Here is an 11,874-nt window from a genome sequence, read left to right as displayed (position 1 = left end):
CACGATGATTAAATTTCACTTCGAAGAGAAAGAAGAAGAAGGGAGAGAAGAAGTTGAAGATGAAGGAAGCAAGGAAAGGAAAGGAAAGGAAGAAAAAAATAGTTGCTCGGCTGTGGAAGCCACAGCTGTATGCTTCTTCCCTGAACACCATCACACGTACACACACACGCGCGCGCACACACACACACACACACACACACACACACACACACACACACACACACACACACACACACACACACACAAACATTCACAAGCATGCGTGCGCACACACACACACACACACACACACACACACACAGACAGGCACACACTTGCGCGCGCACACACACACACACACACACACACACACACACAAACATTCACAAGCGTGCGTGCGCACACACACACACACACACACACGCACGCACACCTTCCGCCACATACTGCTGTTGTTAGGTGCTATTTTATGTGTTATTGTCTGTGAGCCTGTCTGTCATTGAACCCTTTGCGTTCACCTATCTCAAAGTCACCATTTTTTTACAGAGAGAGTGTGTGTGTGTGTGAGAGAGGGAGACAGAGAGAGTGAGAAAGAGAGAGAGTGTGTGTGTGTCTGTGTGTGTGTGTGTGTGTGTGTGTGTGTGTGTGCACGTGAGAGAGAGAGAGAGAGAGAGAGAGAGAGAGAGAGAGAGAGAGAGAGAGAGAGAGAGAGAGAGAGGGAGAGAGAGAGAGAAATCAGAATGAAAGAAAGAGAAAGAGACACGGAGAGAGAAGGGGAAAATAATTGATACCCTGCGTCACATGTCAGCCTCTGTGGCAGTAAGAACATTAGGGAAATGAAAATGGATACCGAGAGAGCAGCACCACTGTTCTCGCCCGGCAACAGGCATACACACACACACACACACACACGCACGCACGCACACACACACGCACACTTACACACACACACACACACACACACACACACACAGACACACACACACACACACACACACACACACACACACACACGCACACTTACACACACACACACACGCACACAGGCACACACACACACACAGACACACACACACACATGCGCGCACACTTATACAGTGCACAGGCATGGGAGCAAAGCAGACAGGCAGGCAGACAGGCAGGATGGCCTTGTTTGTGTGGCTGTGGCTGCTACGTGGGATGCCTCCCTTCTCCGTCTGGATGATGAAACCATTTAACGCCCTCCAGTGTGCGGGCGTGACTAACCTTTTTAGACTTTCTCCTCTCTGTCTCTGTCTCTGTCTCTGTCTCTGTCTCTGTCTCTGTCTCTGTCTCTCTCTCTCTCTCTGCCACTGTCTTTGTCTCTGTCTCTCTGTCTCTGTCTCTGTCTCTGCCACTCTCTCTGTCTCTCTCTCCCGCTCTCTGTCTCTGTCTCTGTCTCTGTCTCTGCCACTCTCTCTGTCTCTCTCTCCCGCTCTCTCTCTCTCCCTATAGAGACGCTGGCTGTAATATAATCCGGGATACTTGTCTCACATTTAACTTTATCTGTTTCGAAATACAGTACAGTGACAGTGACATTAGTTTGTCTGTCTACTGACAAGCAATTTGTCGTGTGTCAAGATTTTTTTTTTACCCTTGATAAATAGCTTTGACGTTTGTGGTGATCAGTGTCATCTTCTAACTTTCTCCGCTCTCATTCTCTGTCTCTCTTTCTCTCTCTCTCTCTCTCTCTCTCTCTGTCTCTCTCCGTCTCTCTCTCTAACTTGCAGCCTCCTCCCCTCTTCTCCTCTTTCAATCATTGTCTCTGATTCCCTTTCTCTAGACTGTGCAGACGTGAGCAGATGGTTTGGCAAGGGTACCGGCCCCGTGATGGCTGGCCTCTTCTCTAAAGCCAGCACAGGCCACTGCTGTCTGTCACAGAGAGGGGGAGACAGAGAGAGAGAGAGACAGAGAGAGAGAGAGAGAGAGAGAGAGAGAGAGAGAGAGAGCATGAGGCAGATGACAATAGATAAGAAAGAGCGAAGGAGAGAAAAAAGATAGAGAGAAGGCAAGAACTAAACAGAGAGACTGGGAGAGAGAGTATTGACAGTGTCCAGTTTAGCCACACTAAATTTAGCGAGAGAGAGAGAGAGAGAGAGAGAGAGAGAGAGAGAGAGAGAGAGAGAGAGAGAGAGAGAGAGAGAGAGAGAGAGAGAGAGAGAGAGAGTCGGTCGTGGGGAACGGGGCAAAATTAAACTGGCACTCCGAACAACAAATCTCTGCAACACACGACGTGAGTCTCGCGGCGCAATGTGCCGATTCCTCGCACCCGGGGAGCATGCTTTAATCAGGCAACACCAAATGCCCCCAGCAAGCCTCTCGTTGTCTGGACAAGGCTATTAAAATGTGACAAAACAACAAACAAAAAAAACAAATTTCATTCTTGCAGTGGGCGTCACATTGACGGATAGTCTTCATCAACACCGCAGGTGCCTTCACACCAATACAAGGGGGATTTCCCCAGTGACAACTACTGTATTGTGTGAGTGTGTGTGTGGCAATTGTTTGCGGTAGCAAGTTAATATTGTTACAAACTATGCAAGATTTGTGTTTAAAGTGGAAATGAAGCAGTGATCTGATATATATGGCAAAATAATCTATGAACCAAAATGTCAAATAAAGGAATTACAAAAACTCCGGAAAAAAACCGTTATTAAGAATAAAGCATAAACAATTTGTAGAAACGTATGTGTTTTCAACTGGTGCGCCGCCATTTTTAATGTGACGTCACCCGAATGGTAGTCATTCTCAAGGTAGATAAACAAACAGCCTAGCCAAATGGATACTAGAGAAGAGGCAGAGGACGAACGCGATCGGCCAACTGATCATTATTATCACCCTGTAGCCTATGCCTTTGAGCCTGTCAGGGAAGAGCCTATAGTGGCTACTTTTCAGTCAGACAATGATGAAGACGAGACATGGGCTAATAATGATGAAGATCGGCAAGGAAGTACACAGTGGTGTATGTGTGGGGCTTGCGTCCCAATGGACACACAACTGGAGAGTGTTTGCTGCCAGGAGTTGACACTTAACCATCTGAGACTAGGCCAGTGCATCACTCATAACCAGCACTTCAAAATGCTGTGTCTGGAGAGAGAGGTGTTGGACGTCTCCTTACTTTTGATGAGGGACATCAGAGCTGACACGTTGGAGCGACCCGTAAACAGCTGGTAGGATTTCACAATTAATTAGCACACCGATATATGGTCAAAATACAACACGCGAAGTCCCCCTGCCTGTAATGTACAATACCTTAGCAGTCGGACTCGGACATCTCAAAGCAGCTACTCAGAGCTAACGCTTAGCGCACCATAGGAACTGCAATCGTTGGCTAATCCTTCGGACAAACATACCTGTCAACGTTGCATGTTCACAATTTCACGTAGTATGTTGTGTTGACAATTAAATGTTTGCTGGTAACGTTGCATTGGCATGGCAAGGCCAGCGATGTATATCCACTCTTGGCATACCAGTTGAGGAACTGCAGAAGCCACCTCCGCTAAAAAAGACAGTTCACAACGCACTGTTTTGTAAGAGGGGTGGGTGTGTCAACAAGAACCGAAGCCACTGGCCTCAGTGCTTGTTGACACACCCACCCCTCTTACAAATGACAGTCTGCATTGTCTAGTCTCCTCCCGTAACAATATAAATAGTCATGAGATGATGCTGATGTCGTCGCTGTCCAGCAGCAATGTGTTATCTCCACTATTCATTGTTTTTTATTAATTCATTTATAAATCACTTTTTTTCAAAATACATAATTTCAACATTAAACTTGGTTATAACAGAGTTTATCATAGCCTACGGGCTATAGACATGGAGACTCACCAGTAGGCCCAGTAGGGTAGGCTACTGATTTATATTTCATGATGAATAGAGAATGAATTAAATAACTAAATAGTGGAGATACAAAGTTTCTACTAGACAGTGATGTACTTTCTTTCTGCCAGTCTTTACAGGCTTACAGCTTATAGGCAGTTCAGCCTATGGTCCAGGGGTCACCTGGGGAGGAGGAACAGGATTCCACTACCAGCCTGTGTTGTCGGTGCCATCCGGGCTGTTTATCCCTCCCCACAGTACTGTGGCTTTGAATTTTATAATATGTGATTTAGGAAATAAAAAAAGGTATATATATACAAGCTATGAATAATTCTGCTGTGTACTTTATTCATTGCCAACCAAACAATTAGTTGTTTAAACAGTTTACATGTATTAGTAATTAATATTTACATTAAGTATTTCACATATTTGTAATTTCTTTTTTCATCAGCACAAGTTACTAAAAACAATAATAATAATAATAATAATAATAATTGTATTTGTATAGTGGCTGGGCCTAGCATAAGTCATAGATAGTCACACAGAGATTGGGCGCTCAGGTGCGGCCCCTGGTGGCATCAGGGGTGAGGAAAAACTCCCTTTCGCTTGAATCATAGTTTGTAGGGGGGGAAAAAGCTCAGTGAGGTCTGAGAAAAAAACCTTATAGTCAGGAAGAAACCTCAGGCAGAGACCAGCGGCCACCCAGGGGAGCCCCCTGCCAGGGCTGGTTGTGAGCAGTAAGGACGCTGCGGCAGCTGGGACACTATGACGCCTTGGCAGCTAGGAGTTGGCAAGGATGAAGAGGTGGGTCTTCAGCTGCTTCTTGAAGGAGTCGACGGAGGTGGCTGATCGGATCTCGATGGGGAGGGCGTTCCATCTCTAAGGCGCATAGCAAACGAACGCGGCGTCGCTGATCTTCTTTTGCGGGGGGGTGGTGGTCCTTAGCAGCTTGGCATCAGTGGACCTGAGAGCTCGAGCAGGGGCATAAAAAGAGAGCATGTTAGAGATATAATTAGGGGGAAGACCATTGTCATCGTCATAGCTATGCAAATCAACATTGCTACAACAGTGCTCTCTGATGATGGAGCCCAGGGGCAACATATATAGAGAGAAGAGGAGAGCAACTCCAAAAGGCACATCATACTTGTTGGAGACGTATTCTCCGATGGTGACAAAAAACTGCCTTCCTGTAATATATGTTTTGAACCACTCTAAGACGTGGCCGGACAGTCCTACCCAAGATTCAAGGCGGTCAATTACTATGTTATGGTCTATTGCAGGGATGTCAAACTCAAATTCAAGGTCGAGGAGGATAAGTGCTGAAACTTTGTTAGCGGCAGTGCTGAGCCTAAGATCACTTATTATTTTGGTTAGTGCTGTTTCAGTGCTATGGTTGGCTCTAAAGCCTGATTGGAATTTTTCCAAGATATCATTCCCAGCCAGATGTTGATTAAGCTGTTTAAATACAACTTTTTCTAGTACCTTGCTTATAAAGGGGAGGTTTGATATAGGTCTGTAGTTGTTTAAAATAATTCTGATCTAAATTTGTCTTTTTTAGGAGTGGCTTTACCATGGCTGTTTTGAATGAGCTTGGAAAAATGCCTGTAAGCATAGAGGTGTTAACAATTTGCAGTAAAGGTGCTGCTAAGCAACCAAGTATGTTTTTTAGCAGATATGTGGGGATCGCGTCAAGGTTGGGCTGGGCGTTGCAGTGCGGTGCAGTGTTGGGCTGGGCTACGCTGGGCTACGCTGGTGAGATCTGGGCTGGGCTGGGCTGGGCTACGCTGGGCTGGGCTGGTCTACGCGGGGCTGGGCGTTGCAGTGCTGGGCTGAGCTGGGCTGGGCTGGGCTGGTCTACGCTGGGCTGGGCTGGGCTGGGCTACGCTGGGCTGGGCTGGGCTACGCTGGGCTGGGCTGGGCTGGGCTACGCTGGGCTGGGCTGGTCTACGCTGGGCTGGGCTGGGCTGGGCTACGCTGGGCTGGGCTGGTCTACGCTGGGCTGGGCTGGTCTACGCTGGGCTGGGCTGGGCTGAGCTGGTCTACGCTGGGCTGGGCTGGTCTACGCTGGGCTGGGCTGGGCTTTGCAGTGCTGGGCTGAGCTGGGCTGGGCGTTGCTGAGCTGGGCTGGGCTGGGCTGGTCTACGCTGGGCTGGTCTACGCTGGGCTGGGCTGGTCTGGGCTGGTCTATGCTGGGCTGGTCTACGTGGGGCTGGGTTGGGCGTTGCAGTGCTGGGCTGGGCTGGGCTGGGCTGGGCTTTGCAGTGCTGGGCTGAGCTGGGCTGGGCAGTGCAGTGCGGTGTTGGGCTGGGCTGGCCGTTGCAGTGCGGTGCTGGGCGTTGCAGTGCTGGGCTGGGCTGGGCTGGGCTGGGCTGGGCTGGGCTGGGCTTTGCAGTGCTGGGCTGAGCTGGGCTGGGCGGTGCAGTGCTGGGCTGGGCTGGGCTGGGCTACGCTGGGCTGGGCTGGGCTGGTCTACGCTGGGCTGAGCTGGTCTACGCTGGGCTGGTCTACGCTGGGCTGGGCTGGTCTACGCTGGGCTGGGCTGGGCTGAGCTGGTCTACGCTGGGCTGGGCTGGTCTACGCTGGGCTGGGCAGGGCTGGGCTGAGCTGGGCTTTGCAGTGCTGGGCTGAGCTGGGCTACGCTGGGCTGGGCTTTGCAGTGCTGGGCTGAGCTGGGCTGGGCTACGCTGGGCTGGGCAGTGCAGTGCGGTGCTGGGCTGGGCGTTGCAGTGCTGGGCTGGGCTGGGCTTTGCTGTGCTGGGCTGTGCTGGGCTACGCTGGGCTGGGCAGTGCAGTGCGGTGCTGGGCTGGGCGTTGCAGTGCTGGGCTGAGCTGGGCTGGGCGGTGCGGTGCGGTGCTGGGCTGGGCTACGCTGGGCTGGGCAGTGCAGTGCGGTGTTGGGCTGGGCTGGCCGTTGCAGTGCGGTGCTGGGCGTTGCAGTGCGGTGCTGGGCTGGGCGTTGCAGTGCGGTGCTGGGCTGGGCTGGTTGCAGTTGACTGCAGAGAGAAAATAAGCAGAGTTATGGTTATGTAGGCTTATTAGTGTTTTGGGTAATAAACACAATTAATGTTTTCAGTATTGGTAAAGTGAGGGTAACGGTCACTCACTAGATGAAGGACAAGAATAGGCTGTGTGTGGGGGGCAGTCTCCTCTGGTCTAAAAGAGAGAGAGAGAGAGATCGAGAGAGAGAGAGACACACACACACAAAATATTCAAACACTGGTCTTACGTGTACTTGTAAATGAAGTCTATATGCCACAAGTTACTATATACATTTCTAAAAAAGACACACACACACACACACACACACACACACAAAGGATTTGAACATATAGTTCTACCTTGAACGGGACTGCGCTTCTTTACAATCCTCTCTTCTACACCTCTGGATTTAGGTTTTTGGGAAATCTGCTGAGGTGTGTTGACACAGACACTTCTTTGTCTGGTTTTTCAATCCCTCTGTGTTCAGCAATGGTCATCATTTTCCCTTGTGGACATTCCCTCAGCACTTGACGGATAGAGACCACCTCACATCTCCTCAGAGCTGCTGCCACGATTTCCTTCCGGAAGCTGTAGTCTTTCACCACCTTCACAGGGGCCACCACATGCCGATTTGCAGCCTTTGAGAAGTAGTGCTTCATTTGCTTTTCTCCATCACTTTTAGTCGCATCCTCCCGGACCACGTTGTTGTTATGGTCCAGTGCTGCCACACGGAGTCGAGCCTGAAAGCTGTCTTTCAAATACTTTTTCCGCTTGGTTGCATACTTTGTGTAGACAGAGTGTAGGCACTCAAGTCTTCCTGTATGAATGCCCTCTGTGACGTGCTCAAGCTTTTTCAGCAGAAGTTTGTCCAACACTACACTCTGGAGGCGTTCAAATGCAGTTGAGCGGGGGTTGAGCCATGGCCGTTTCTTCTCATCTTCTGCAGTGTACGGTGGGTGGTCACATCTTCTAATTGTCTCCCCCGATGTCCAGCAGTGGACGTTGGTGATGTGGTGCAGCACAGATATCCACTTCTCCTTCAGATTGGTGGCACTTCCGTTGCATGTCATGGCGCAGTACCATAAGTGATTAGCAATCATCCTCGCCCACTCAAGAAGTTGCTCGTCCTGGCACTTCAGCAGTCTCTTCTTCAGGTTTTTTGCAATATGCCATAAGTCAAACTGGTGTTTGATGCCACCATACTCCTCCCGCATCACTTTTTGAACCGATGGGTGGCAATCTGTTGCCAAGACTGAGATTGAAATGCCATGCTCAATGAGCTTGGTAAGGCATCGATGTAGGCCCTCCACCTCAAGCCAGTAGCTGTTTTTGACTTCAGCAACATTTACGGTCTCCTGGGCCACGACTACACCAGACTTGGTGTCAATGAGGGAGTATGTGCCGTATGATGCATTGTGACCTGGGCTGTCGTAACGTGAATCTCCTGATACCATCAAGGGCTCCTCGCTCACTGTGCTCATTACTGCATCATTATGCAAACACCATGTCTCATTGACAACTGGGATGACATAGGCTTTCTGGATGTTAAACCACTGCCTCTTTGAGAGGCTATCCAACTGAAGTGCCTCGCAGACCTCCATGAATGGAGTGCATTCATTTCCCGTGACAAACACAGCTGTAGGGATGGAGACATTGCATTCCATGACACCTCGCAAAAGGGGTTGGGAAGTCCAGTTGTAAGTGTGGCCATCAATGCACTCTGTAACAACTCTCATTCCAAAACCAATTCTGCGAACCTCAGGTGGTTGCACTAAACACTTCCCACAGTTCTCCCAGTGGCACACATTGAAGAGCTTCAAAAGATGTTCAGTCGAAACAATGCTCTTTCGGTCACTGGAGACACTGACCTCCTCATCCTCTTCATCGATAAAACTAGTGTCTGTATCTTCTTCACTCAGTGAAAATTCAAAATCATCCAAAGGCATGTCTTCATGGACTGACTCCTCACTCATCGAAGAGAGTGATGCTGTACTTTCCAGTGGTGATGAAGCCCTTGGTGTTGTGATGTTCTCCAGACTGAAATCATCAAGGAATGTGCTGTAGGAGTGGTCATTAATGACACTTTGCCAGTTGTAAATGTCCTCAGTCACGGTTCCCTGACTTCTAAGTTCCGGTAGTACTGGATCAGTCTGGGTGCTGGCATCCACTTTTCTGCTGCTGCCGTCGACACTGCTGCCGCTGCCCTGCCTTCTTGGACCCTCCACCAATGGTGCCATCATCTTAAAAAAAGAAACACACACACATTATACACAATGCTACACACAATTGTGTTGCCTTCAATGACAGTGGTAGCCTACTGGCAAGAAAATTCTTGACACTAAATTAAATAACTTTAAATTACACTTTTCCCCCCTGGATTATACATTTATAAAAGCATTGCTTATTCGTTTTCCCTTGCTGGTGATCACTTAATTAACACAGTAGTGGCAATAGATGTGGTTGTAGCACCTGCGTCTTTTTTTCTATTTCGCACAGTTTTGTTTAGCGTTCAATCGAGAGTGCGGTACTATCCCGTTGACGCACCTGCGCCCATGAAGGATGTCCAAAAGATTTATAGATTTCTGTCCATGACAGAAGAGCACACAGTGACATGAAAGCGAGTCTTGATTGCCTCTGATCGACTTGCCTTCCCGTAGCCTGGTATTTGGGTTCATGATCATTAACCTAACTCCAGAACTCCCTTATGCTTGTTCCCTGATGATGTCGTCATTGGCGAGACAAGTTTACGTCAGTATCTTGCATAAGTACAATTCACAAGTCAATTTCTCATTTGCCATCACGGTGTTGAACGGAAAATGCACCCCAAAAGGTTGCGGCTGGAAAACGTCACTTTTCTCTGGGGGTGGCCGAATGAGTAGCGATAAACACAAGCCAAGGGCGGGAGCTTGGATAATGGAGCGCTCTTATAATTCACCAGTGTGAGTCGAGCGGTTGTGGTGAGCAGCCACACTTGTCTGTTCTCTCAAAAGCTTATACATGGCTAAAGAAACAGACCTTCCATATTCATTTCTTCTGAATGCATAACGGCGACGACCCCAATAACTAAACCAGTCGACCCATGCCAAACTTGTATCCCGTAGCTCTAGCTGTACAGCTAGCTTCATAGCTAGCTTCATCTTTGAATATAACTAAACAACACATTTCCGAGAATTCACTATCTCTCGACAGGAGTGAAAAGCAGTTGGTCTGACTCAGAAACTTGGCCGAATAACAAAATAGATATTTCATCTTGGATATGGATACTGATATCATTTTCAAGTCGGTAGAATAACAACTTACCTCTCTTTCCTCTGCCTGGCAAGTGCGTTTATGTGCTCGGTCTCGGCGCCCAATGGCAGAGCCTGAGAGCTCAGATGTTGTGGGTCTGTCAGTCTCTCCGACACTGTATCCGCTGAAGTCAAAAATTGAGGGTACAGCATCTGGTTTCAAACGACTGGTAGTGCGCCAAACAAATTGCCCCTCATCCGTAAATGATCCCTCTTTCAAATAATCACTCTCTAAGAAGTGTTTACTGCAGACCCTCTGCCCAGTTCCGCTTGGCGGGTGCTTGCGCTTCAGAGCTGCCAGCCATCTCTTAAATGCTTCAGGTTTTTTGTCAGGATCAGGAAATAAATGAAAATGAATGTCTTTCGATTTGACCCTGTAGTACTCATTAGAGCATCCGGGGGCGATACAAAAGGATCCCCCCCACTTACGATAAACACCTACCATATTTGCCATACTTGTTTGATAGCTTAGCTTCACAATGAATGCAAGCTAACGGTATGATCGAATCAAGTTGTCAGCTATACCATTCGGGTGACGTAAGCAAAAATAATGGCGGCGCCCTAGTGGTCGAAGTCGGTATTAAAATGTAATTTTCCAACGAAACCGCTTGAATTTATGATTTACTGATTTGCCTCTCACATTTTAAAACAAATTAGCCGCTGAAAATGTGTTTGTGTGCCACTGCTTCATTTCCACTTTAAGGTAGAAAAGAAACTCAATTAAAGTAGTTTGAATTCCAAACATTTTTGGAAGTGAATCTGTGAAACGAATGTATCTCTTTTATATTACATTCCACGTTTTGTGGAATTTCCGGCTAATAAACACTGAATTTGGTCTGGGCTGATGTGCAAAGCCCAGGCGATGGAGGGACATTTGCTGAGGTTTAAGGCAAGAACAATCTAATTTTGTACATTATACAATATATGCATGACCAGTTTACGCTTGGCAGTAATCTGAGGGATTCAATTCCAAACGTGTGTGTTCCTGTAAGTCTCACTAACAAGACTTTCCACTTTAAGCATAAGGGGACTTGAGAAGATGAAAGAGCGTGGTGATTTAAAATGCAGATGAAAGTTACACAGACATCTGTCATATCCAAGGTACTCCTTTTTCATAATTTCTTTGATCTGCGAGATAAAACACCGGGGGGAAAAAATCCATTTCTGTCAAAATATGCTTTTCAATAAAGAAACAGGGGGACCTATTAACAATGGCTCTCACATTATGCCATGATGGATCACATCTATTCCCATTCTAAAATGCCATTAATATGAATTGTCATACACGTAAATCAAATGGCCTTGTCGGACACACTGTTTGTGTGTAGGAGAACGAGAGGTCACATGTTGTTGTAATGACTACATTTAGGCAATGTATCACAGGAATGTCAATGTTGATGTTTGAAGGCATACTGTGTATTTTTTGCTTTAGAAATAATGGTGACACATTAATGTTATGTAGGCTACGCCGTAGCTATCGACTTCAGTGTTATCAACTGTCACGGAACAGTGTGCTATATATTTACATTACTTTTAAATTCAGGGCAGAGTTTTTTATGGTATTGCTTTCACTTTAGAGTGACAAATTACAGGATGCAGCATTAGTGGTCATGATGACAGCAAAATGCATCTTGTATTGAGTCGGACGTGGCTACATTGGCCTTCTGATGAAGGATTGAGTTCAACATATGGATGACCATTATAGGATATGTATTGGAATAGTACAATTGATTGAAAACACTAGATCAATTGTCCGATTTTTTCCTAAATCATGACACCAGTGCTAGTAACA

The 11,874-nt window shown here is 47.4% G+C and overlaps 1 protein-coding gene across 1 annotated transcript; it reads right to left on the bottom strand.

Moving 5' to 3' along the window:
• Positions 1-6,735: 6,735 nt before the first annotated feature.
• LOC134453651 (uncharacterized) lies at positions 6,736-8,503 on the bottom strand. The gene is made up of 3 exons (XM_063204437.1): positions 7,155-8,503; positions 6,921-6,969; positions 6,736-6,809 (listed from the first exon to the last, which is right to left on the bottom strand). Exon 1 carries the CDS (start codon positions 8,457-8,459, stop codon positions 7,191-7,193), a length of 1,269 nt encoding a protein of 422 aa, XP_063060507.1. The 5' UTR covers positions 8,460-8,503; the 3' UTR covers positions 6,736-6,809; positions 6,921-6,969; positions 7,155-7,190.
• Positions 8,504-11,874: the final 3,371 nt, after the last annotated feature.

The sequence above is a fragment of the Engraulis encrasicolus genome, chromosome 8 (genome assembly GCF_034702125.1).
Source record: "Engraulis encrasicolus isolate BLACKSEA-1 chromosome 8, IST_EnEncr_1.0, whole genome shotgun sequence".
NCBI lineage: Eukaryota > Metazoa > Chordata > Actinopteri > Clupeiformes > Engraulidae > Engraulis > Engraulis encrasicolus.
This window is presented reverse-complemented; position numbering and strand designations above follow the sequence as displayed.

What these genes read in the sequence shown, in the direction of transcription:
- LOC134453651 (XM_063204437.1), bottom strand. Translation starts at nt 8,459, where the DNA reads ATGGAATGCAATGTCTCCATCCCTACAGCTGTGTTTGTCACGGGAAAT.